Source organism: Microtus ochrogaster, linkage group LG9 (genome assembly GCF_000317375.1).
Source record: "Microtus ochrogaster isolate Prairie Vole_2 linkage group LG9, MicOch1.0, whole genome shotgun sequence".
NCBI lineage: Eukaryota > Metazoa > Chordata > Mammalia > Rodentia > Cricetidae > Microtus > Microtus ochrogaster.
In genome coordinates this window covers 14,549,931-14,576,292 of record NC_022034.1, presented here as the reverse complement: position 1 = coordinate 14,576,292, position 26,362 = coordinate 14,549,931, and the positions used below count along the sequence as shown (strand labels likewise).

At 44.5% G+C, this 26,362-nt stretch overlaps 1 protein-coding gene across 1 annotated transcript in view; it reads right to left on the bottom strand.

Annotated features, from left to right (window-relative positions):
• Cnksr3 (CNKSR family member 3) overlaps window positions 1-26,362 on the bottom strand; it is a 104,188-nt gene that overhangs the window by 15,284 nt on the left and 62,542 nt on the right. The window contains exons 3-10 of the mRNA XM_005363417.2: window positions 24,248-24,450; window positions 22,996-23,083; window positions 15,214-15,255; window positions 12,621-12,740; window positions 10,829-10,888; window positions 5,856-5,924; window positions 5,279-5,425; window positions 550-674 (exon numbers count right to left, since the gene is read on the bottom strand). Of these exons, the coding sequence (XP_005363474.1) occupies window positions 550-674; window positions 5,279-5,425; window positions 5,856-5,924; window positions 10,829-10,888; window positions 12,621-12,740; window positions 15,214-15,255; window positions 22,996-23,083; window positions 24,248-24,450 (854 nt within the window). The remainder of the gene's footprint in view (window positions 1-549; window positions 675-5,278; window positions 5,426-5,855; window positions 5,925-10,828; window positions 10,889-12,620; window positions 12,741-15,213; window positions 15,256-22,995; window positions 23,084-24,247; window positions 24,451-26,362) is intronic.

Sequence of the window (26,362 nt, the reverse complement as noted above, 5' to 3'; positions counted from 1 at the left end):
TATGTATATGTATATACATGTCTGTATATATGTGTGGTGGGGATATCTGTATGTGCATATGCACATGTATGTCTGTGCATATACATGTATATATGTGTGTTTGTATGTCTGTATACATATGTATGTGTGTGCCTGTGTGTATATGTGCGTCTGTGTGGACCCATGTATGTGTTTTTTGTATTTGTGTGTGTGCCTGTGTGTGAACCTGTGTTTATGTATGTGTGTGCTTGCACGCACAAGTGTATACCTCTTTCTTGGCAAAACCAGGCAACAATTTTAATGATTCTCACACAAATGTTTTTAGCTTCTTCCCTACAAATGAATTTATCATGGAGTTGACATAGCTTAAGCTACAGGGGTCCCCGAACAGCCCCTTCCAAGGCCCCCAAAGCATAGACTTCTGTAAATTTTTCACAAGAAAGGTATGTTGGCACTCTTTTCTGCCATCCCACACAGTGAGTCAGATCTTGTTATATAAAGTGGCTTCCTGGCCCAGCATCAACCATGTAGACATAGCCAGACCACCCTATGAAATGGGGGCCAACGTACCGGGGATAGTAGGGGACAGCAGGAGGAGGAGGAATGTAGAGGTCAAGAATGGCTGGCTTCTCCTTCTTCAGGGAGGCATCCATGGTGCTCTCTGGGGACTGCGTGGTGGTGGGTGGGGGTGAAGTCTGCAATGAGAGTCACACAAGAAGTGAAAAGATCAACCTGGAGATTACTCTTGGTAGAATTTCCCCCACCCCAAACCAAGCCAGCCCTGAGTACAAGCGGTGACAGAGCTCACTCACACACTCATGGCTGCTACTAACAAGGCTCAACATCCACGCTTCCATGAGGCAATCAACTCACAGAGGACTTGTAGAAGACGTGGGAGTTTAACTCTAGTTTGAAGAAAAACACTTAAAAAATCCATGCCTCCTCTGTAAAACTGGCACTAATAGTCTTGCTGGTTGAGAAAAGCGCACAGCAGCGTCTGGCAGATTAGGCCTTGGGGCTCTGGGTGCGACCTGGCTACCCGTCTGATGAGCTGTGCATTGCTGAGGAGGTCACTCAACTTCTCTGTGTCTCAGCTATAAAAAGGGTAATTGATGCAAACAGGGGCAGTGTCCAGCTGGCCAGCTGTGGACACTAAGATAACACACACAGAGGGCATAAGACATGCTTGCCATACAGTAAATGCACGACTCACTCCGCTGAATTTAGCAATGCATGCCTACAGTACAAACACATTTTAAATTAAAAAAAAAAAAATTAAAGTTTGTTTTAACTTTAATTATGTTACCGATCTCAAAGGGCTTACATTTTTATTAAATATTTAATATTCATACATATACATGTTTAGATCCAATCCGTCCCCATTCCCTCCCTTATCCTTTCTTCTCTTTTCCCTCCCAACTTCTCGTTCTCTCATTCCTCCTCTGTCACCTACCTCTAACTTCATGGTCATTGGTGTTGCCTGTATGTGTACAGATGTAAGACTATCTACTGGAGCTGGGTAGCCTATGCAGGACCCCATCCCTGAGGAACACTGACTCTCCTCCCAGCAACCATCCATTGCAGTGGCCCCTCAGATAGAGAGAGGTAAGACATCACGTGCGGGGTGATCCATGCTGGGACTCTAGCTGGCTCGATCTTCTGCAAGTCTTGCACAAGCGGAAAGGACTTGCACTCTAAAATCTCTTATGAGACCGTCTATCTTATTTCTGCTACAATCTAACAATGGCATCAACCAACCAGGTCGACCAGCAAAGACCCTCACAGTTGCTATGGGAACCACTGGTGAAGGCCAGCAAGTCTATGGTAGACACTTGGAGAAAAGGAAGCACTGTTTTTGGACCTCAGATTGTGAGAGATGCAATGGGTTCCAGAGTCTAGGAAGGACTCAATAGTGTGGACCATGTCCTCAAGAACTGTGTCCACCAGGAGAGTCAAAGCAGACATTCAGAAGGGATACAAAGGCACAGAAGCATGGGCCTTGTCCAGACTTCTAGCATAATCTCCCAACCTGAGCCCTCAATTCAGTTCAATACAGAATGAGTGAAATTTGAAATTTATGCCCTAGCAATGCTGAAGCATGCATGGGCAGCCGTATATGGGAGTTCTGCTGAATTTGTCCGTAATGGGTTTCATGATCTAAGTTGATGAGGACTACTGACCAGATAAGTCCTCAAGAGGGTACCAGATCTCTTACAGATGGTTGTGAGCCACCATGTGGTTGCTGGGAATTGAACGCGACCTTTGGAAGAGCAGGCAGTGCTCTTAACCACTGAACCATCTCTCCAACCCAGTTCATTGATATCCAATAAATCAATGAATCCTCATATCTGAAACACAGAGCCAAAATCCATATTCTCAAAATCCTGTGAGCCACAAGTATTCTGGAGCCCTCCTATAAGATGTTTTCTCCCCCAAAATCCCAACGTGAATGATGACTTCTGTTTAGGGAAACCCTCATTTGTCAGGATGCAAACAGAATGGTGGCCATCTTTTGTGTGAAGGCCAACACTAAAGTTACTGGGAAGAATTAGGTGACATTCCTCCTAGGGATGCCATCGTGCTGGGCATCGAGGCATAGTGACCACTGAAGACTGAACTGGATAAACTCCCCCAGGTTCAGGAGCTGAGCAAGCCTACAGTCTGGTCTCCCAGTGCTAATAATCTGCAAACAGACTGGACACATCACAATAGCATTTGATAGCTGAGCCACATAGGAGTTAAACATCTTCATAGTGATTGCTTCCCTGGGTCAGAAACAAAACGTGCCTCCATCTCCCCCCAGCTCCTCATCTCAGACTGCACAGTAAGGAAGCATGCCATGAATGGAGCGAAAATGAAGTGTGTCCCCTGCCAAAGCCCATTTCTAGAAGTCAAGGAATGAACTAGCCTCTATTATACCGAATTCTCCCTCTGATCGGAACACGTCCATGCGGATTTCCTCTGCCACCCCGAACTGCCACGCTCACCGCGCCTGCCATCTGTCTCTCCCTTCGTAATGGTTTCTTCTCAGCTTTCTAATTTTGGTCAAGTTTCCCACCACGTTTGACACCTGCTTCTCCCATAGCAAAGACTCCCTCGTGCTTACCCTCAAAGCCTTTTCTAATACTCAACAGCAATAGTTAGGAAAGTAAGGCTTAGGAGACGGAGTAGCTCACTCAAAGCTCCGAGATGATGCCTGGCAGAGCTGGGATGTTAACCCATGCAGTGTTGCTTGGGGACTCAAGCAGGGCATCACCTCCAAGGTCTCTCAAATCATTAGTCACTCATCTGAACCACCTCATTACTAGCCCTGCTCAGAACCTCACCACTTTACAGCCGGGCATCCACAGAGCCTCCTACATAATGTCTAGGATACTGTCATGAGCTGAACTATTCACCCTCAAAATTCCCATGTTGGGGTCTTATGACCCCTGCTCCAGTACTTCCGAATGTAACTGTATTTGAATAACACATCTTTAAAGAGGTGACCAAGTTAAAATGAGGACATCCGTATGCACTCAATCCAACTGTGTCCATACAAGATGAAGACTCAGGCAGAGAGGATGTAAAGACAGAGAGAAAGTGGGGCTATTTCCAAGCCAGAGAGTAAGGCCTCACAAGAGACCAACCCTGCATACCTTGACCTTGAACCCCAACCACTCAGCCTGTACAACTTTGTTATGGCAACGATAACAAAGTAACACAGATAAAAATATAAAACTAGGCGTCAACCTGGCCTGTGGGGTAAAGTCCACGCCCTTAGCCTGGTACCCTATCTCTGCTATTACAGAGCCCAAATGACCAAGCCAACTTAGAGAATTTGAGGTGTTCTTTGCAGAAGAGGCTGTGAGTGACACTCGGAGGCCCCAGACTGAGATCTGAGTCCACAGCTTCTGGGCACAGTAACTGCCGAAAGCTCACAGCCAGCCCCTCTCTGGAGAATGGCTCTCAGCACACAAAGGTACTTCTCCCAAGAAGGGTCAGCAGGCCTGCAGCTGCCTGATTACACATGATCCTCTGTCCTGGAGAGGGGGCCATGCCTGGACTTGTTTCTCTTCATCTGCCTCCGTCTTCCCTTGCAGCACCTGCCCTTAAACATCACTCTGACAGGAATCACAACGCTGCCTCTAAGAAGCTAACCTAAGCCAACCTCTGCCTGGTGGCCACATGTCCTTGTTGGGGGTTGGGGTGCGTGGGTTTAAAGACTAAGAAGCACCCTCACCTGTCAGTTCAGATCCCACCCACCTTCCTTCTCATGAGTCAGAGGCACCTCACAAATGCAGCCCCCTTCTCTCTCTCTCACACACACACACACAACTCTCTAGTGTAAGACATGATGACAACAGTTAACACCAAGTGCATTCCTGAAAACAGCTGGAGAATAGACGAAAATATTTCCACCAACAACAACGGTGTGTGAGGTCATACGTACATTAACGACAATACAAATTTCAGAATGCTGCGCCGTGCAGTACATGTGTATGTAGTTACTGTGTGTGGATTCATTTCTCTCATTTTTGATTGTATGTATATGAGTGGTTTTTTTTGGCATGCAAGCCAGTGCACCACACGCATGCAGTGTCCACAGAGGCCAGATGAAGGTACAGAATGCTCTGGACTAGAGATAGAGACAGGATGAGCTCTTGTGTGGGTCTGTGGGTTCTGCACAGGCAGCGACAGTTGATCGAGAGAAGAAACACTCTGACGGCTGACAAAGCTGCCTGCCAGCCATGCGGGGAATTCTACAGATATGTTTTTAGTGAGCTGTCACTCATGTTAGGGTGGGCTCTTCAATGGCAAAGGTGCCTCTGAGTCACCACCAGATCCTGGAAGCGACCGCAATAAACTGACTGTCTCCCTCAGCTAGACGAAGGTGGAATGATTTCTGTGGTTGGGCCCCCGATGCCCTACCTGGGGTAAATGGACACTTGTTCGTGTCTCCCCAGAAGCCACAGAACACGCTGAAAACAAGTGAGGTGATCTAAAGCGAGCCTTCTGCCTCTGTGGTCCACTGTGGCAGCGCCTATAGATGACTATTCTGGACCTGGAAGGGGGCCAGTGAGGAGGAGGAACTGGCCTTTCAATTATTTAAACAGCCGCATATGGCAAGTGGCAAGCACACTGCTCTCCAACAGCCTCAAGTTTACGTTTTCATACAAGCAGGATTAGGGAATAATGGCAGGCAAGCCAGCTTCTAAAGCTGATCACCCTTAATTTTAACCCTTTTTCTGAGAGGAGGGAGGCCTCAGACAAAGTCCATTCTAGATGAAGGTCATTCTAGATGAATGGCCACAGATACCTGCACGAGGGGCGGCTTCCACCGCAGGTTCTTCAGGGGGGCCGGAGTAAAGTTGAAAGAGCCCGTGGGCCTCTTCTTCAGCAGCAGCACCACACCCGTGGGATTCTCTCTCAACTTTCTCACCAGGTTTTTCAACTGCCACCCGACCTTGAATGAGGGGAAAAGACTTGCTTGTGAGCCATGAAAACCCAATGCCTGAACTTAAAGAAAGTCAAGTTATGAGCAAACACATCAGTACAAATATATTCATCTAAGCTCTACTTCAGACACTGAAAAAAAAAATGGGTACAAGGCATTAATTTTTTTTTTTAATATAGAGGCTGTAGAGATGGCTCAGACATTAAGAGCACTAGCTGCTCTTGCAGAGGACTAAAGTTCGATCTCTAGCGCCCTTATTGAGTAGTTCACAATTCCCTATAAATACCACTCTAGGAGACCTGATACCTAATTCTGGCCTCCATGAACGTGTGTGTGTGTGTGTGTGTGTGTGTGTGTGTGTGGGCACAGAAACACACAGGGTTTTAAATATAAATATTAAGTTACTGAGGGAAAATTGCACCCCAATAAATGAACTCACCACCGTCTGCCGATTAACTTGAATGACTTCGTCACCAGCATGAATCTTCTGAGACCTGTCTGCAGGAGACTACATAGAAACAAAGAGAACTGGCTTAGGTGTTTGGCACTCTCTTTCTTCTGCAGACAATGCCAACAGAATAAAACTTTCTCAAGAAAAAATAAAAACGATATATGAAAGTGGTTCGTGGGTCTTGGCATATGAGTCTCGTGTGGTCTGCTATGAGGTTGGCTGTACCGCATGACTTCTGCGTTAACACCTGAGTTCATCTAGGTGATGAAATGTGAGAGTCTGTTGCTGAAATGGCTAGCTGATAAAAGCGGTAAGTTCCACTAAAAATAAAGAAATAAGTAGAGAACTTGGCACTTGTCTCCATTACCGCTCACTTTTCAGAAGCAGATGGAACATTTAACATGTGAGGATCACTGGGATCATTAATAGACATAAATCTGCTTTCTGTCTCCTTACACAAATGACCACAATGCCAGGAAAATAAGAAGTTAATGTAAACAAAAATTTTATTTCTATAAAGAAAAAGGTTTTCATCATCAGGTTATAAGTGCAGCTTTCCTAAGAAAAAGAATCTAGGGCTGGAAGATGGCTCAACCTGCTGCAGAAATTCAGGCGCCCAGGGCCTCAGTAAGACTGGACGTGGGAAGGGTGTGAGTATTCTGTGTCCATAGTAAGATAAATGGCAAAAACAGGAACCTGGAAGCTCCCAGGCCAGGCTGCCTGGGGTGCAAGTGGCAAACAACAGGAGACCCTGTCTCAAGGTCAAAGGCAAGAATTGACACCAGTGGTTGTCCTGTGACCCCCACATACATACACACGCAGTGTAGCATGTGCACACCCACACTCACAGGAATACACACACACACACACATACACACACACACACATCCAGAAGCACACTGGTATATTTACACAAAAGAGTATGCACATGCACGCACACATAAAAACATACATACATACATGTATATACCACATATACACATGATACATGCAGGAAACTTTCTAAAAAGAAAAAAAATGAGAGGCTAGAGACATGGCCCAGTGGTTAAAAGCACTGGCTGCTCTTCCAGAGGACCCAGATTCAATTCCCCAGCATCCAGAAGGCAGCTCACAACTGTCTGTAACTCCAGTTCCAGGGAATTTGGCATCCCCATACACACACAGGTAGGCAAAACACCAATACCCACAAAATACAAATAAATCTTTTTTTTTTAGAGAGGAAAGAAAGAAAAAAAATGTATGCTTTATCCCTCCTTAACTATGCACTGCTTTAACTTTACAACAAAGAAATCCATAAAAGGATATAAGCCACCTGTCAAATGTGATGCCTAGAATATTCTTGCTCATTAAGTGAACAAAAACTCTTTCTGTTTAAGACCTATCACATGAGGAGGAGGGAAAGATGAGCCTTGGGTTTCTAATTAAACACTATCTAGGTCAGCGTATTTAATTCTGTAACATATATGAGTGGGTGAAACTCCAATTTACAGCTATGGGAAGCCAAAATAGCACCTTTGAGCATGGGGGACGGGCAAGCAAACTCAAAACACACTTGCTGGATTCTTCTCACTCCACTGCGGTGATAGGCTCAACAAGAAATTAGGCGGCAGCATTAAACTGTGGAAACACTGCCTCTGCTTGAAGGCGCAGGTAACTATGCTGGTTATTTTCAAAATAGCTCATCTGTTGCCATAACAACAGCAGTGCCTCAACTGAGACTAGCAACCAACTTGACACTGGGAGAAGACACCAGCATGGTGTCTCCTCCTCCTCGGTTGCTTCTTAAATACGAATGCTCCTTTCTGCACCAGAGTGTCAACTGCTGAACTTCAGTCTGACCCCCATCAAACACCATCTTAACTTCCATGAGCTGGGGACTCATTTGAGGTATGCTTCATTTTCTAAGACAGAGCCCCAAGGCCAGGAAGTCCCTGTTTATAGGGACACGATCTTAAATCGCATGAACTACTGTCCTCAACTGACTTCCCTTCCGAAGCATCCCACGTCTTCATTTCTCAAATGTCCCATCAAGGGATTTAGGGCTGATTGGCAGAAAACTGATAAACAGAGAGCCTGATACCAAAATTTTCCCCAAGTCAGGAGCTCTTGCCTATCTCCCCCGTGAGTCAGACTACAAAAAGATGAAGCCTGTTGCGGTGTGCGCTCAGAGAGGTGATGACCTGAAGAACAATGCCCCTTTCTTCTGAAGCACGTCCCGCTCCCGTTTCATCTCAAGGGCTGTTCAAGCTCTTGAGTAAGATCGCAACATCCAGAAAGAAGCCAGATAGAGCATGCCATGGAATGATCTGCCCGACCCTGACTGCTGAGGTCACCCCCAAAACATGCACTGCCTTGCTAAGAATGGCCTGCTGGCTTGGTGTCAGCCCGGAGCCCGGGTGGAAGCACATGAACTGGCAAAGCAGAGGGTGACCTCTGTCCACCACTGCTCCCCTTCAGCCAAACACCCTAAGTGAAGTTACGGTTACCTGTTGGCGGTTGAAAAGCTGATCTGGAGCTGGCATTTTCTACTGCCAAGCAAGTATAAAATATCTATGAATCCGGAGACAGCACCCAGACCCTCAGAGGTGAGAGATGACTACTTCCCAGCCAAGCTACAAGGCTGAGTCCAGGGTCTAGCGCATGCCAGGCCCTCAATAAATGCGTGTTGAAAGACTAAAGTAATGGACAATATTTTTAATATTTTAATGGATTAAATTTTAATGGATTACCACAAAGGAATTAAATGAGCTTTTGCTTTTCCTTAACCTTTAACAAGATTCTAAGTATTGTACGTAACCCCCCTAGAACAGCTTCCACTCCATCCTAGAGCAGACTATATTCAGGGAAATCCTAGGTCTGCTGCCCTGGTTTGTGATTCCAGTAGGAATCTGGGAAAGATATACAGTTATTCATACCTGACATTTCATCAGATTCTAAGGCAGCATTGTTTATAGTCTCCCATTCATCTTTAAATGAAAGGGGGTAGAGGAGGGGAACAGCAGGACCTGAGCCTCCAGTTGGCACCAATTGAACACATCACACATTTACCGTACAGTAACTCAGCTTCAAGACCAGAGTGAGTCTGGAACTGCCCAAGTCTGGCCAAGCCAAACAGCATAACTTCAGTCTTGAAGACTGAGATGGTCACCATCCTTCTGTGTCCCTCCAACCCAAAAACACTGTACAAAGTCGCACCTGAGTCTCTTCTTGTTGTGGTGGTGGGGTCTCCACCAATTCTCCAACAGTGGAGGCAAATTATATAAAGGATTTTGTTTGTTTCCTTTGGAAGCATGTTCGAATGAAAATGAAAACTTCCGGGGCCATTATTACCTATCAGGTAAGATGGTATAGAAATTCTTTTTGGGGGCTAGAGAGATGGCTCAGCGGTTAAGAGCACTTACTATTCTTACAATGGACTCGGCTTTGGTTCCCAGCACCCACATCAGGCAGGTTCACACCACCAAATGACATATAACTCCAGTTCCTGGGGATCTGACTCCCTCTGGCCTCTGTTGACACTTGCATTTTTGTGATGCATATAAACTCATCCAGGCACATGCTCGCAAGTATGCGTGCGCGCACACTCACACACACACACACACACACACACACACACACAGACACCAAGTTTAATTAACTTGAAAATCTCTTTTGATTCTCAGGATCTTTTTTATTTCCAACAGTGAATATTTAAAGCACACCATCTTACACCCATTTGTCTATCAGAGCTACATGATTGATTTAGAATTTACTTGCTACCTTCAGCAATGTCATTTTCTAACTGTGACACTCAAGAGCTGTAGCAAGCATTCATCAAAGCTCTGCCACATTTTACCAAAGGGGCTAATATGAAACTTAAATTAGACACACATTTCCACCACACTGGAAAAGGGAAAAACTCCCAAATTTCCCCCTATTATTTGGAATTATTTTCTCCTCCATTGGCTGATTACACAGACTGATAGCACAGGGTAGCTGGTGAAATTGGTGAAATATTCCTACTTCATGCCAATGTCATTCAAAAGCTAGCCATAGTTAAGGTTGCAAAGAAAATACATTTACCTAGCTCTACTTTTTCAAATTCATAATGTTAGAGACGATAATGAGCAATCTCAGGGTTGGGGAGATGACTCAGTGGGTAAAGTGTTTGCCATGCACACCTGGGACCTGAGTTCAGATCTTCTGCATCCAGGTAAAAAGGTAGGCACGGAAGTACACTCCTATAATCCTAGAGTCAAAGGATGCAGACATGCAAAAATTCCTGGGTCTTGCTGGCCAGCCAATCTAGCCAATCAGTGACAACCTACCACAAAAAATAAAGTAGAGGGCTGGAGAGATGGCTCAGTGGTTAAGAGCATTGCCTGCCCTTCCAAAGGTCCTGAGTTCAATTCCCAGCAACCACATGGTGGCTCACAACCATCTGTAATGAGGTCTGGTGCCCTCTTCTGGCCTGCAGAGATACACACAGGCAGAATATTGTATACATAATAAATAAATAAATTTAAAAAAAATAAAATAAAATAAAGTAGAAGGCAATTGAGAGAAGCACTCAACATTGACTTCTGTCCTCCATACAAATGCACAGCCATATATATGAGTGTACACACACACACACAAAGATGTATACAAACACACAAACACACACACACACTATACATATAGCCACCAACTCCAATTCTACTGTGAGTGACTCACAACAACAGCAACAAAGAGATCGTTATTTTTGTACTTTGGGGTTTACACCTCTATGGTGCAAAAGGAATAATTAGCACAAAGGTGGAGACAAAAAAAAAAAGAAGCAGAGCAATAAAAGGCGACTTGACAACACAACAGGCCATCGCACCAGCTCTCACGCATCTCACACAGATAACATCATAACCACACTTAACCCCAAAGCGCAGAGCTGTGACAAACGCGTCTGAGCACGCAAGGGCTTTGATGCCTCACAGATGCACACTTACGTTTTCTGTGGTTCCAGTAATCACATGCAATCCGTCATAGGTCGATTTGATGTACATTCCCTGGAGGGAGTCACCAACATATCAACTCATTATTCCAGCATTCAGAGAGCTGCAGTGACACACAGACCTTCAAAGCAGTCGCTTTGGAACACTGGGAGCTTTTTTAGGCTTTCAAAACACCAGGAAACTCAATCCAAAGGGCATCAAGAGGGAGAAGTGAACTATTGAACCGCAGCAGAAAAGATCAGATGGGCCATCTCTTTGATATTATAATGTGAGTATTGGGCACACAGGATTCTGCCACGACTCTAAGGTGGAGGAGTTTTCTCAGGCCTGCTCAGGGAGCCAAGCATTTCAAATAAGGGATCCTCTTCTGACCATTGCTTTTTCCCAGGGAAACAATGCAGGTGGCTCCATCGGGTACCAGTTGTACACATGGGGTGACTTATGAGAGCCTATTGTAATGCAGAATGGGCTTGCAGAGGAAGCACGTGAACACCACGGACAGCAAATCAGTACCTGCCATCGCTCTGTCTTAGGGAAAGCCAAAGGATGGGGGAATAAATACGCTCTCCAAAAGGATACCTTTAGGCACACTTGGGCAAAATACCACATTGATAGATAAATATATCTACAGCTTGACAAGCCAAAAATCAGTGTTCTTAATAAACTATTACAAGATGAGGGGATACAGAAAAAAGGAGGGCAGACAGAACCAAAGAGTAGTTTTACCTGATTATCTACACTGAACCTGTCCTGCTCTGTAACGGATACCACTGCCAAAACAATCTCAACAAATCCTAAAACGCTGTGGTTCCCAGCATACTCTCAAGGGCTTCAAACCACAGTCACTGTGCCTCTGTCCCACAGGACTGTCGGTCCCTCCCCCAGCCAGCACGATGGTATCTCTATGGGCATCTCAGCCCACTCAGGGCACGGATCTGATTCAACCTTGTCTACAAGCAACTCAACCCAGGAATATCTCCTACTTTAGACTTGAGCTAATCCACCCTTTACTTTAGAGTCAAGCAAGAGTGTACTTCTAACCACTGAGAATTTGGGCTTGTTGAGAGTCTTTTTTTTTTTCCTATTTTAAGAGACTGTCTCACAACAATGTATACATCAATGACTCCCACTTTCTCCTTTATGTCCATCACCGTCAGAGTCACTAGCATCTGGAGCTAGAGCCTCCCACTGCGTAAGTTCTGTGCTCTCAGCACTGGGCTCTGGCATCATTGCCTGGGGTCATCGGCTCAGCAGGCCTATGAGGAAGCCCACATGGAAGTTCTGACTCGAAGGCCCCAGGCTAGCCAATGAGCCTCACGGGCTTCTGCAGCTCTGCAAATTAATCCCGTGAGAGAAGTCACCTGCAGGCAACATATCTCACCCGGGATGAAAGAAATGTTTCTGAAATTTTCTTAGGAGTCATTTCCTTCCACCAGCTTCCTCACACCATCGCAAGTGCTAACAGAGACTTCCAGAATAGATACCAATTTGTTCCCAAAGACCATCTCTCCTTTGTGGAAATGTTTTATATTTCCTTGCATTGCTAACCCCTAAAAATAAATCTGTTAAGATGGGAGGGTAGAGTTTTTTAATTGTATTTATTTTTATGCTTGAAAGATTAATTATCTTAACAGAGTTTAAGACAGCAAGTCCCTAACATATAATATAATATAATATAATATAATATAATATAATATAATATAATGCTATAATGTTATAATATATCTCCACTACTCAGCATTATAGTGAGAACAGTTTAATGCTTAAAAACCAAGAGACTTTTTACCAGGCCTTCCCCAGGTCTAACGTTCGGTAAGTGAACTTCCTCCAGGCACGCACACTGGCTCATAACAGGATCCGTGGTAGAGCGCATTATTTTCTCACAGATGCCATTTAAAACCTTGACCTGGAATTGAGGGAGGTCAATCATTAACCAGGTTTATCTCGAGCTGATTTTTAGAGAAACACACCTCACATATAATCAATCTCTGGCTCTGGTCAGCCCCCGCTATGATAATCCCGCTCAGGGAACGCCTGGCATTTGGACTCCGTGTCTACAGCCTGTGGCAATGCTGCTACTGTTCGCGCTTTCTGAAATGAATGGCTTTATAATCATTCCTTTATGGCCACTGCAAAACACAAGGCAGGAAGAAGCCCCTTTGGCAGCCAAGGAGACGTTCTCGGCCACCTAAGAGCTCATTAATGTAGGGCCCCACACACGCTCTTATATACTGAATATTGACAAGGGAGAACATGGTAATCTCACTCTATATCAATTGGGTTTTGTTATTGTAATTGTTATTTGCTTTATTTTTAATAAAATTCAGTTTTGCAATGTTCCGGGAAAGAAATCGAGCAACAAACGCATTGAATTTCCACAGACTTCCTCTCTCCGTGCCAGCTTTCCCCAATATTAACATTCTATATATAGTGTTGTTTATTCTATATATAGTGTTGTTTATTCTATATATAGTGCTGTTTATTTCTGAAGCTGATGAACTAAGATTTAAATCCATAATTTTAAGTAGTATTCACTTTTTCAGCCTATGTCCTAAAGGCTTTGACAAACATTTAGTGTTTCGTATCCATTACTAAAGCATTCGATTGGGGATTCCATTGCCGTCAGTGTCCACACGCTCAACACAACCCATTCCACCCTTCCTCACCCTGGACTCCCGGCCAGCACGAACTTTTCACTGTCACCATGGCCTTGCTTTTTCTCTAGAAGACCAACCAGCTGGAATTATAATACGCAGTCCTTTATTACTGGCTTATTATTAACAATATGCATTTATATTTTCTCTATTTCTTTTCTCAATTTGATAGCTCATTTCTTTTACTGTTAGGTAATATTCTATGCTATGAATATTGCATATTTGTTTATCCATCCACCTATAAAAAGACAGCTTGTCGCCTTCCATTTTAGGGCAATTAGGAATGAAGCTGTTATAAACATTACATGCAATTCAGGGCAGATTTTTGTTGACATTAAGTTTACGGTTCCTTTGGGTAAACACCCAGCAGTGCAGCTGGTAGATCATACAGTTAGAATACGCTTAGTTTTGTAACTGCCAAATCGTCCTCCAAGTTTTTCCAATTGTTCGTCCCTCTGAGCAACAAGTGACCATGTTCCATATAGTTGTCAACATTTGCTGTTGTCATTTCTGGATTTTAGCCAACTCTAGTAAGCATGTAGCGGTGTACCCTGATTGCAGTCTGTAATATCTTAATCACAGACGACCATGTTTCATGTGCTTATCTGTCCTCTCCCTGTCTCCTTTGGGTAAAGTGTTTCTTCAGACCTGTTTTTAGCTGGATCATTTTCTTATTACCAAGTTTTAAGACTTGGTTTGAATATTTTGATTCTACGTCCTGTAAAACGTTTTTAAAATATTCTCCCTCCACCTGTGGCTTGGCACCTCACTGTCTTCCCAGTGAATCTGACAGAGGCAAGTTTCCGATTTTAATAAAATCCACTATTACTTTTTCTCTGACAGACTCTTCTTTTGTTTTTCTATCTAAGAACTCCTCTGAACCCCAGATCACCTAGATTTCCCCCATATCATCTCAGTTCTATAACTTCATATTTCGCATCATTAGTCCCACGGTCTCATTAGTCCCATGGTCTCTCCCCTCCTGTCACTCTTCCGATGCAGGAGAGTACCCCCAGGGAGTGGTCTTCCGGCAGAGGCCATGGGTTATGCACATAATTCTCACAATCAGAGTATCTACCCTTCCAAAATCAAATGAGCAAAGGCATCCGGAAATTCCGAAGGGTGACTTCTCTTTCCAAGGTGGAGAATCCATGAGGTGGTACTTCTGCACATTCCTTTAGCTTTGTTTAGCTTCCCTATTTATGGAAAATATATTTATAGCAGTTTCATTGCCAAATTCCTCAACTCAACAGGAGGAGAGTTTTTATCAAAAGGGCACAGGCTGCTTGTGTCAAAAGGAGGAAGCGAGGCTGGATCCTTCCAGAATGCTCTTTACACAGTCACAGAACATATCCCACCCCCATCATAAAGTTTCTGCCAAGGTAGTTTCCTAAATCAATATAGTTCGTCCATGAACTATGCACATCGCTCTCACCCTAAGGAGTTGCTGCACACCTGTGCCCCCATGCATGTCCAGAAGAAAAAAGAACAGCAAAATCAAACAGAAACAGAGACCCCAGTATAGCCAATTAGGCACAGGAGTTTTCTTAAGCAGTGGTCTTGTTAAACAACCTTGACTCTTCCATCTAAACTAACAGATGCAAGTCCCCAGAGCCAGTATTTCAAAGTTCATCTGGACGTAATTAGCCAGTGCATGTAATTAATATGATTCCTGTGGCCTTTGGAAAATGAATTGTACAGTAACGTTTAGAAAAACACACTTACCACATTTAAAACTTTATCCTCCATTTCTGCTACGAGGCAATCCTAAAGAAGGGAATAAGAAAAATAAGTGTGAGAATGAAAAACTTTAAAAAGAAATTGGTTTAACACAACTGGTCCCAATACAACAATACAGAGAATAGGGAGGTGGGGTACTCAGCCTCACTGATGTATCTATAACACAACCCCTACACCTAGGGCTCAGGGTTCTAGTCCTGTTACCAAACTACATATTAAAATCTACCTACTCTGGGAATGCAAGCTGGTACAATCCCTTTGGATGTCAGTGTGGTGATTTCTCAGAAAATTAGGAAACAACTTTCCTTAAGACCCAGAAATACCACTTTTGGGTATATATCCAAAGGATGCTCAATTGATGTTCATAGCAGCATTGTTTGTCATAGCCAGAACCTGGAAACAACCTAAATGCCCCTTGACCAAAGAATGAATAAGGAAAATGTGGTACATTTACATAATGGAGTACTACACAGCAGAAAAAATAATGACATCTTGAACTTTGCAAGAAAATTGATGGAGCTAGAAAACATTATTTTGAATGAGGTAACCCAGACACAGAAAGACAATTATCACATGTACTCACTCATAGGTGGTTTTTAAACATAATGCAAAGAAAGCCAGCCTTCAAACCACAATTCCAGAGAACTTTGACAACAATGAGGACGCCAAGAGAGACTTACATGGATCTAATCTACATGGGAAGTAGAAAAAGACAAGATCTCCTTGAGTAAATTGAGAGCATGGAGACCTTGGGGGAGGGTTGAAGGGAGGAGGGGACAGGCAGGGAGGGGAGCAGAGAAAAATGTAGCGCTCAATAAAAATCAATTAAAAAAGGAAAAAAATCTACCTTCTGTCCAATCTGAAGAGTAATGACAAACACGACAGTCCCGGCTATGGTTCCCAAGGTGACCCCAGGCTCAGCTAGCTGTGGGCCAACAAGCAAGCCAGCAACCCTTATCCCAAGTCCTTCCTATAAGAATAACTTTCAAATAAGGCCTTGGGTAAACTCAGCCACAAAAGTTTATTTTAAGCGCCAGTGAGATTAAATCACATACTTCAGACCTTAGAAGATGAAAAAAGTTTAACAAAACATTCATTAACACACTGCCAAAAAAGTGGTCTTGAGGTATGCTATTGATGACATTAAATAAAGGGCTGGAATGCGAGGCATTATTTTCTCAGCCAAAGAACAAAGACCTGGAACACTGTGCCAGCAGGGTTAGCCGATTAGAGGAGTCACCATTGTCCTCCTTCTCCAGAAGCCACAAAAGTGAAACTAACAACGTGAGACTCCCACAGGTGACCTTCTAGAACCATCTGCACTGGGGATTTCAACCCAGACCACAAGGTGAATGAGAGGAAATCAGAAAAAAAAAAACAGGTTCTTCTTTGTTAATTTTTAAAATTAGATGTATTCATTTTATTATATGTGTGAGTGGTCTCGCCTGCATGTACGTCTGTGCGCCATGCATGCTTGGTGCCCTTGGGGACCAGAAGAGGGCGCTAAATCCCCTGGAACTGGAGTAGTGGTGCTTATGAACCAAAGAGGATGCTGGGAATCAAACAGGCACTCTTAAATGTTAAGTCAGCTCTCGGCCCAGAGACCTACTTGGTTTCTTTAGAGTTCATTTTGTGCTACTGAGTACAACCCTAACTGAGCCAATCTTGAAAAATTGGTTAAAATATCAATCAGATCTGAATTTACAAGTAATGGCTTTCAGTTAGGCTAAAACGTCATGTTTACTAGGTCAGTTTTCTGGACTATTAGTAGTGAGGACAGCTACCAGTTCTGATCCTATATGATTTCACAATCAGGATTTCCTTGTCTTCTTAAAACTTTAAAATTTTCCTCCACCAGATAAAAATAGAAGTCGCAATAACCACTATTTTACTGCTCCCAAAATTAAGCTGAATCTCAAGGAAAAAGCAACCTAGTGGAAAAAAAATAAGAAACTTAGAAATACATTTCCCCCGAAGTGTGGCTCTAATACAAACTCAAGCTACACAAGCAACTGTGTAAACGTGAGTAACTGCAGCTTAGAGGTGTGTTTTTCTACCTGTGCTTCACGCATAGGAACTAAACCATCTATTTCCACAACAGGTCGTCGACTATTGCTACAGAGAGCTGCTACAGACAGCAACTCTGGCTGTTCGCTCCCATGGTCTTAGGATGGAATATAACAGTCTGAGAAAGATGGTCTCAGTCTTCCTTGGAGACCGCCTCCTCGTCAGAAGGCCACTCCTACTACACCAGGTTGAGGTGTGATCTATTGGTTCCTGGATATTTGATTCTTTGGAATCCATCGATATAAACGGGATTCCTGTCATGGAGACTGACTAATAGGTAAAAGTGAGAATCCCAAGCCATCCAGGCCAGTGTGTCACCTTCCACCCAGTGCAAGGTGGCTCCCCACACCCATTCCTCCCTGCCCCGAAAGGAAACAGCTGCAGGCAGGACGTCATCATATTATCTGGCATGGTAGCAAGGGGAAGGAAGAAAACGTTACTGAACAAGTCACCCGCTCATGACTCACACACTGAAGCTGAGCTAGATGACAGCCCTTGGTCACCTGGGTCAGCAGTCAGGACCACCCAGGGCAGCCAGCAGCTTGTCCTCGCTCGGGTGGGTCTCCTCTGCCTCCTATTCTCATTCTACCTCCTGAGGAACGATGCAGCCTTGGACGGCCTGCTAAACCTCTCAGCCTCTCTTTCCTGCTCAGTAAAATAAGATAGCAAGGCCACACCCGGACAACTGTTGGGAACTCAATGTGACCACAGGGCTCAAGCATAAGGACACACCTGACACGCAATTCCCACTCAGTAAGGGTGTCTGTGTCTTCTCCATCCCGCTCCGTTCCACTGCTCTGTTTCCAGGCACTGCCTCTTCGCTCTTGCACCACTAACGTTCTAAGTCTTCAAGTGGTCCAAAGGGCTCGCCCAGCCGAAAATGCAGATCCCAACCCCTTCCTGCCTCTGCTTCCTTCATCCCATCCTATCCCCTCAACGCTGGACAGAAGGGCTGGTCCTGTGCTTGGCGTGGGCCACAGCAGAAATGCACAGCACCACTGCAACTGTGCGCGTTCACCACTGCAAGGTGGGATGTGCATGCTGAGAAAAAGCAGAGAGGATGCCAGCTCACAGGAGATGCAAAGGCGGGCAAGGGAGAGCAGCTGTGTCTCGGTAGACACGGCAGGGATGGAGACTCCAGCAAGACATGCTCCTGTCTCTGAGGAGGAAGCGACAGCCCGAGTCCTTCACGTCCCCACTTCAAAGAAAAAGAGAGGACCAAAGGAGAGAGAGGGTGCAGCTTCTGAAATGGTTCATCTTGTAGCTGCCATTACACTGCACTGGAAATGACACCAAACTCACTCACCAAGCTGGTTGCTCTGGGGTGTGTGTGTGTGTGGTGTTCATTCACATAAATATATACATATTTGTGCGTATATACATATGCTTATGTATATATACATATACATATTCACGTGTATAAACATATTCTTTTGTGTGTGTGTGTGTGTACATATATATATATTCATTCCTTTATATACACATATGAATGAATTGTAAAAACCAAACTCAAAGTTAGGAAAAATGTGTTAAATTAAAAAAAAAATCTTAAGTTCTAGAAAATGAAGGCAGCATATATATTTCCCTAGTTCTCCTTGAATTATCAAGTCTGATACTGGGAAATAATATTTCCCAAAAATATCCAAAAATCAAGATATTTATATTCCCGCCTGAGTATACTCTCTGAGGCAGTGCTGTGCTTTCTATAACATACAAGCAGATGACATTTTTAAAATACTTCATATTAGCCGGGCGGTGGTGGCACACGTCTTTAATCCCAGCATTCGGGAGGCAGAGGCAGGCGGATCTCTGTGAGTTCGAGATCAGCCTGGTCTACAGAGCTACTTCCAGGACAGGAACCAAAGCCACAGAGAAACCCTGTCTCGAAAAACCAATAAATAAATAAATAAATAAATAAATAAATAAATAAATAACCTCATATTTTGTTTGAGAGTCTAGCTCAGTACACTAGCCATGTGAGCAATGTCTCTGTGCATGAAGAAGCCGTACCTTCTACTCCTAGCACCACATACAGAAAACCCACATTCGTTCAAATTGTTATATCTAAGTTTTAGATGCATGCAGTCACATATATGACTTCTGCAAATAACCCCCCACACACACACGTATTCTCTTTCTCTCCCTCCCTTTCTTTCTTTGCTTAGTTCCCTACACTCTCTGTCTACCCCTTTCCCTGCCAGGAAAAAAACAATTTCTCTCTCTAACTAGCAGCTATACTTACATCTTCCTTTACCTAGTTTATGAACATCTGACTATATTTGTATATATGTGTATATACATGTGCACATATTGGCCTTTAAAATTTTTTAAGCATCATTTCTTCACATCTTAAAAAAAATGTAGCCCTGGCTGTCCTGAAATTCACAAAGTAGAGCAGGCTGACCTCTAACTCACAGAGATCCACCTGCCCTGCCTCTGCCTCCCAAGTCCTGGAATTAACGGCATGTGCCATCACTCCTGGATTTTCACATCTCATTTTTATATTGCCTTTTTTTTCTTTGAGACTCACAAATGGGACAGGGAAGGAGAACTTACAAGAATTCCACCAGGCCATCCGATAAGGAGGACGACGTCAGAGTTCTCATCTTACAGCTAAGACAGTGAAGTCTTATCAATCTTAAATGACTTGTCCAGGGCTCAGGGCTAATCCGTGGTAGGGATGAGATTTGAACCCATGAAGAATATGCTCTCAGCCATGAGACTAACTCTCCCAGTGAGCACCACAGGGAAGTAAAAGCGAATGATGCACACACACTATCAAGCATGGGGCCTCTCGTGACCCTGAGTTCAGGGTTCAATCTCTGCTGACGAAAGACCGACTCCATCAGCTTCTCGAGTAACAGCTGCCCGTCTCCCTACTGAATGCACGTGGGAAATCACCCTCCGTCGTGTGCCACGTGCCATGAGGCCTCAGTGGGCAGGAACAAGTGCAGAAGGACACTCAACAGAAGCCCAACCACAACTGGACCTGGACCTCCCAGTTGGAAGGGTACTACATTTTTCCTATCATCAGCGCAGACTGATCAATCGCTCTCTCTACCTATACAAAAAGATCCCACCCTGCCGGGCAAGCACACCTCCACAGTTCAATTATTCCAATGTCATCTTCTCAACGCAGCTTGCTGCAGCCATGGATGCCAGTCATTCCACGAATGCCAGCCATCTAGCCTCTCCATCCTGCGCCCCTCCCTCCCCGGCTCGCTAACTTTATGTAACCTCATACACATGTAACTTTGCTCACTGACCTCAATTCTGGCTTCTCCGTGCCCCAGACACTAAGTTCATTGAGACACATACATCTCGTCCATTTATTCGCTCTGGCACCCCAGTGACTAGAACAGTGGCAATCACAGATGCCAAGCAAATATTTATCAAAGAAACTGTCCCAATGCCTGCAAAGCCAACATTAACCTGCTCAGGCAGAGCCTGCTGAGCCTGTAAAAACAAACACCACTGCATCTGCCCCCTGCCTCCTCACTTTCCCTCTGCTCTCCCATGCTCTACAGTGGCAGTCCACGTCAGGCTCACCACCTAGGACCTGTCACAGAATAACACAGGTGCGCCTCTGAGCTAACGTGGCCCACTTGCTAATCTCATTGTTTGGCTCTTACACTCTGATGCAATGGATTGCAATTAAACTCCGTTATAAATCAAATCAGAACAGTAAGGGAGGGAAGCAGGAAAGGAAAAGAACATTGAGGTAGGCACTGGAGAAATAGTCTGCCATCCAGGCCTGGTCTCAGACTTCATGGCACTCCTGTACCATAGCTGATACCACTCTTTGAAGGCGGATCGAATTAATACAGACCAATTGGTATAAAATAAAAGCAACTTTAATATAAATAGCACACTCACGCAACTGAAGTTCCCGCGATGCCCAGAAATAGGAGACAGGAAGAAGGGGTTACCAGCGTTTGTGCACCCCAATTTATAGACAGGAAGAAGGCCATCCCGCCCCCAAAGGGCGGGCTCTCTCTACATCTCTCCTTTTTTGTCTAAATAAGACAGAACTAAACTAACTACAACTATAAACAATAATAACAAATAATAAATGTAACAAACAATATTGAGAACAAAAGTTTTACCAGACACTCTATCTCAAGGAGTCTAAATAATGTAGAGAGTAATTACAATTATATAATCTTCAACTCCGTCAAAGATCTGAGAAGGGAATAAATGTTACTTAACAAATGAGAAATATCCAAAATGTGCCAAAAATGACAGAGACAACTGACTACCTGGGCAATCACCCAAATTCTCGTTCGCGATGTTGAGTCAACCAACTTTGGCTAAGGCCTAACATAACTGACATGCCATTATCAAATGCAAGAAACTTTCTTAGAATTATCCTACCTTGTCTTGGCAAGATAAGACAATCCGGTTTCATATCTTTGTCAGTAGTTGAGGTATGGGCTTTTCTTAACCCAAAGGCCAGTTCTGCCAAGAAGACAAGCTCCCAGTGGGGTGTCTTTGGTGCTCAAGGTTCTCTCGGGAGTAGAGTGGCGTTGCCAGGAGTAATTGTGTCTCATAGGCACAGAATTCTAGGTTAGATTAAAGGCCATTTTTCTACAGCTCTTTAAAAAGGCTGAAGATTATACTATCTATACTAAATATAATCTCTAGGTAACTAGAAGACCTGATTAACCTAAAAATAAACATGACAAACATATAATTCTCAATGCCTATCTAACTTGAAAACTAAGAGAATAAACAACTGTGCAATATATAAAGACAATGATCTTCATCTGTAAACAATGTCACACAGGGAGTCGCGAGCAGAGTCGGTGTGGAAAGCTTTCCTCCAGCGACCAATCTCACTCGCAAAGCTGCACTAGGTTCCCCCTTGCAGCGCTGGCTGAAACCGGGACCCGCGGGGCGGCTGTGGCCAGCGCCTGGGTCCTGGAGCGGGTACGGGGCCACAACGTTGGAACGCCAAGTGAAGGCGGATCGAATTAATACAGGCCAATTGGTATAAAATAAAAGCAACTTTAATATAAATAGTACACTCACGCAACCGAAGTTCCCGCGATGCCCAGAAATAGGAGACAGGAAGAAGGGGTTACCAGCGTTTGTGCACCCCAATTTATAGACAGGAAGAAGGCCGTCCCGCCCCCAAAGGGTGGGCTCTCTCTACAACTCTTCCCATCAAAATTACCTTATACATCATATACATACGCAAAAGCACAGATCATAGAGTGTCTCTGTGTATCTGTCAGACCCTAGGTCCAAAGCACATGTGTTTCAAATTCAAATAACTTCATAAACAAAGCCATATTTCACTCTGTTACAGAGAAACACACACACACACACATACACACACCTGCATCTGTTACTGCATGGTCAGAAATAAGGGAAGGATATCTTTGTTTTTATCAGATCATCGATAGAAATAGATATCAAATCACAAAGTTTAAAACAAAGTGAAGAGACTGAGGGATGGCTTGCTGGTTAAAGCACTTGCTAATATCACAGAGAACCCAAGTTCTATTTCCATAATCAAACTGGGAGATTCACAACCACCTGAAACTCCAGCTTCAAGGGATCCAATGCCCTCTTCTAGACCCTGGGCATATGTGATGAGGGGGAGGATGAGACACTTTGTACCCACACACGAACCTTTGGGGAAAAAAATGAAGAAGAGGAGAAAGTTCTAAAAATCGATGATGATGCATTACTGACCTTCTGGACTGTCGTGGTCAGGTCCAGGCACAGCTGGATGATTTTGTTCTTTGTCACAGAGAAATCCGTGATCCCTGTGAATGGAGCCCTAGGAAGGAACAGAACTCTCTTTACTGAGGGGATGATGATGGAGAAAGAAATCCCTGTGCGTCCCACCATAGATGCTGGCATACATGGCTATACTACAGGCTGGCTTATCTTTCATGATGCTATTTCTTCTCAACACATAATATAGAGAGATCTGACGCTGAGAACCAGCTCATCTATCATAAGGGGCCGTACACATTGCCAAGAGCGAAGAGCAATCAATAGTAGGATCCAGTTAGATCACCTATGACCCACAACAATCACCCCATGGTAAAATATTCTGAAAGACCCTGGAAGTAACTAGCAGCTGTCCAGTTGGATGGAAGGCCTGCTCAAGAGAAATGATGTCATGCCTGACAGTGTAAATTTAGCCAACTACCTGTGACTGGTGAGGCCATGGAACCCAGAGGAGAACCCACTACTGCAGTCTCCTAAGCCAGTATAATCTCTTACAAGCCAGTATAAGTGCATTCAAAAGGCATGTCCTTAAACCCTCAGATAAGTGCAGCTCCCAACCCTCATCAAATAAGCTTCTTTTACAGAAGACAGAAATCATTATAGAAAACCACAACTGGTCAGAATGCAGAGATCAACTGACCATGGGGTACCTGCCCCCAAGTGACACCCTGTCAACACAGCCCCTACAGCTAAGGCTCAGGGAAAACTGGAAGAGGACACAAAGGGAGGGGTAGGGAAGGGAGGGTGAATCTAGGAGAAGCTAGCTGGAGGGAGGAATGGGGGTTGAATATGAACAAGACACACTGTCTGAAAAATCACAAAGAATTAATAAAAATATTGCATTACTTTAAAAAAAAATCAGGAATCTGAATAGGAAAAAAAAAAGACAAAAAAATACAACCGAAATGAGCCAAGCCAAGTCCACGAATGGCTTCATACCAACCACATACTCCAGTGCTAATGTTTAATCTCAGTAAAAAAAACCTCTGGCAGTTCCACTCCCTCTGAACTTGGGTTCATTCATTCCTGCTGTTGACCTTCAGAGCAACTTCCAAAGGAGCCCTAAGATCTACCTCTGACCAATGACCCCTGAATTCCAGGGAGAGGCAACCCAAGGAACAATGGTTCCTCTTCCTGAGGCGGAGTTGAGGCTTCTGAGCATCTCAGGCCCTCCAAGAGCCCCAGGAAGCTTTGCACCACAGCTCACCGGTCCAGCCAAGCCAGCAAGGCCTTGGCAGCGCCAATGAGCTCCACTACAGAAGTCAGGAACTCGTTGGGGGGCTTGTGGGACGTGTTCCCATCGTAGGCTGGACTCTTCCGCCGGCTACTTATGTAATTCTGCAAGTTGTGGGAAGATGCTCGCAATTTCAGAACCAAGTTCTTCATATTGTCGGTTTCAAGGCCATAATTCTGTGGGAAATAAAATCAAAGGAAAAGTCTAAAACTATCAGCAATGTCTGAACTCTCAAATGACTGAGTAGCTGGAGTAACTTACTCCATGCCCACAAAATCCTGCCCACTCCACCCACCTTCCCACAAGCTACTCTTGACTCTGCTCTTCCCACAGCCTCCTCCCGCCCCAAGGGTATTTACCCTCCCTAGAACCTTATCTCAAAATGCTCTTGGTGTGGCTAGAAGCAAGGAGAGGCCATTCCTATCACTCAGGGCCTGGATAAGGGCAGCCGCCCCCTCCAGGACTCCTGAGCACTTAGTTCAGAGCAGATTTCAGAGAACTGATGTGTACTGGGACAACTCTAGAGGAGAGCATCCCATGTGGACGCTAGCAACCACACACACACACACACATACACACACACACACACACACGCACGCAGGCACACCAGATATCGGATGCTCTGCTGAACACATCATTGCATGAGTTCTCCGGGAGTAGAATAGTGCCTTCCAGTTACTAGCCACTGACTTCTGTCCCATCTGGACCACGGGCCAGGCCAGGACTCTGCATGCCCCTCACCACAGCACCACAAGTAAGGAAGAGATGATTCCCAACAGAGGGGACTGAGAAAAGGCCACACAATCAGTTCACAGGAAATTTAATCTGTGCTTTTAGAACCCTGTTAACTTATCTGCCTGCTTTAGAAACATTAATTTCAGGCTAAGGGTACAGCTCAGTGATGGAACACTTGTGTAACACACTCTGGGCCATCTCAAGCACCGCAATTAATTAATTTTGTGTAGCAATGTTGTCTTAGGCTGTAGTAGGAGCGGCGGGCTGTGTTCCCGTCCAGCTCCCGCACGGCTAGCTTTATACCCGAAATAACAACACATAAATTATATTCTTTTAAACACTGCTTGGCCTATTAGCTCTAGCCTCTTATTGGCTAACTCTCACATCTTGATTAACCCATTTCTATTAATGAGTGTAGCACCACAAAGTGGTGGCTTACCGGGAAGGATCTTAACCTGCGTCCATCTTGGAGAGGAGCGCTATAGTGTCTGCCTCACTGCCTTCTTCCTCCCAGCATTCTGTTCTGTCTACTCCACCCACTTATGTTCTGACCTATCAGGCCAAGCAGTTTCTCTATTAATTAACCAATAAAAGCAACAGATAGACAGATGACCCTCCTCCATCATTAGGCCCCCTTTCAGATAAAATAATAATAACCAAATTTGAGGTAATTTGGGGACGGGGAAGAATACTGTATTTTGCTGTAAATACATGTGCCAAATCAAAGTCTGATCATTTTAGCAAAGAAAGATATTCCTGGAGGTATATGATACTGTTTCTATAGAATTTCAAAGACAGGACCTGGTGCCATTTGGAATCTAGGCATACTATATTTGACACTTGCTATATGCCTAGAACTACCTGACTCGTGTCCCCTGCAGCAAGCGAGTTCAGTGTCTCTGTGAGGGTTTCTAAGGCTGTGATGAAACACCATGGACAAGAGCATCTCAGAGCTTATACTATAAGTCCATCATCCGGGGACGTCAGGACAGGAACTCAATCAGGGCAGAAACGTGGAGGCAGTAGCTGATGCAGAGGCCATGGAGGGGAGCTGCTTACTGGCTTGCTCCTCATGGCTCACTCAGCCTGCTTTCTCAAAGAACCCAGGACCACCAGTCCAGGGGTGGTATGGGCCACAGTGAGCTAGTTCATCCCACATCAATCATGAACCAAGGAAACGCCCCACAGGCTTGTTCTCAGGTCAGTCTGATAGGGATATTTTCAACTGAGGGTCCCTGTTCCCATATGACTCTGGCTCGTGTTGGGTTTACACAAAACTGGACAGCACACTGAGTGTCCCTTATCTAAAACGCTTGGGACCAGCCATGGTTTAGATTTTAGATGAGGTTTAGG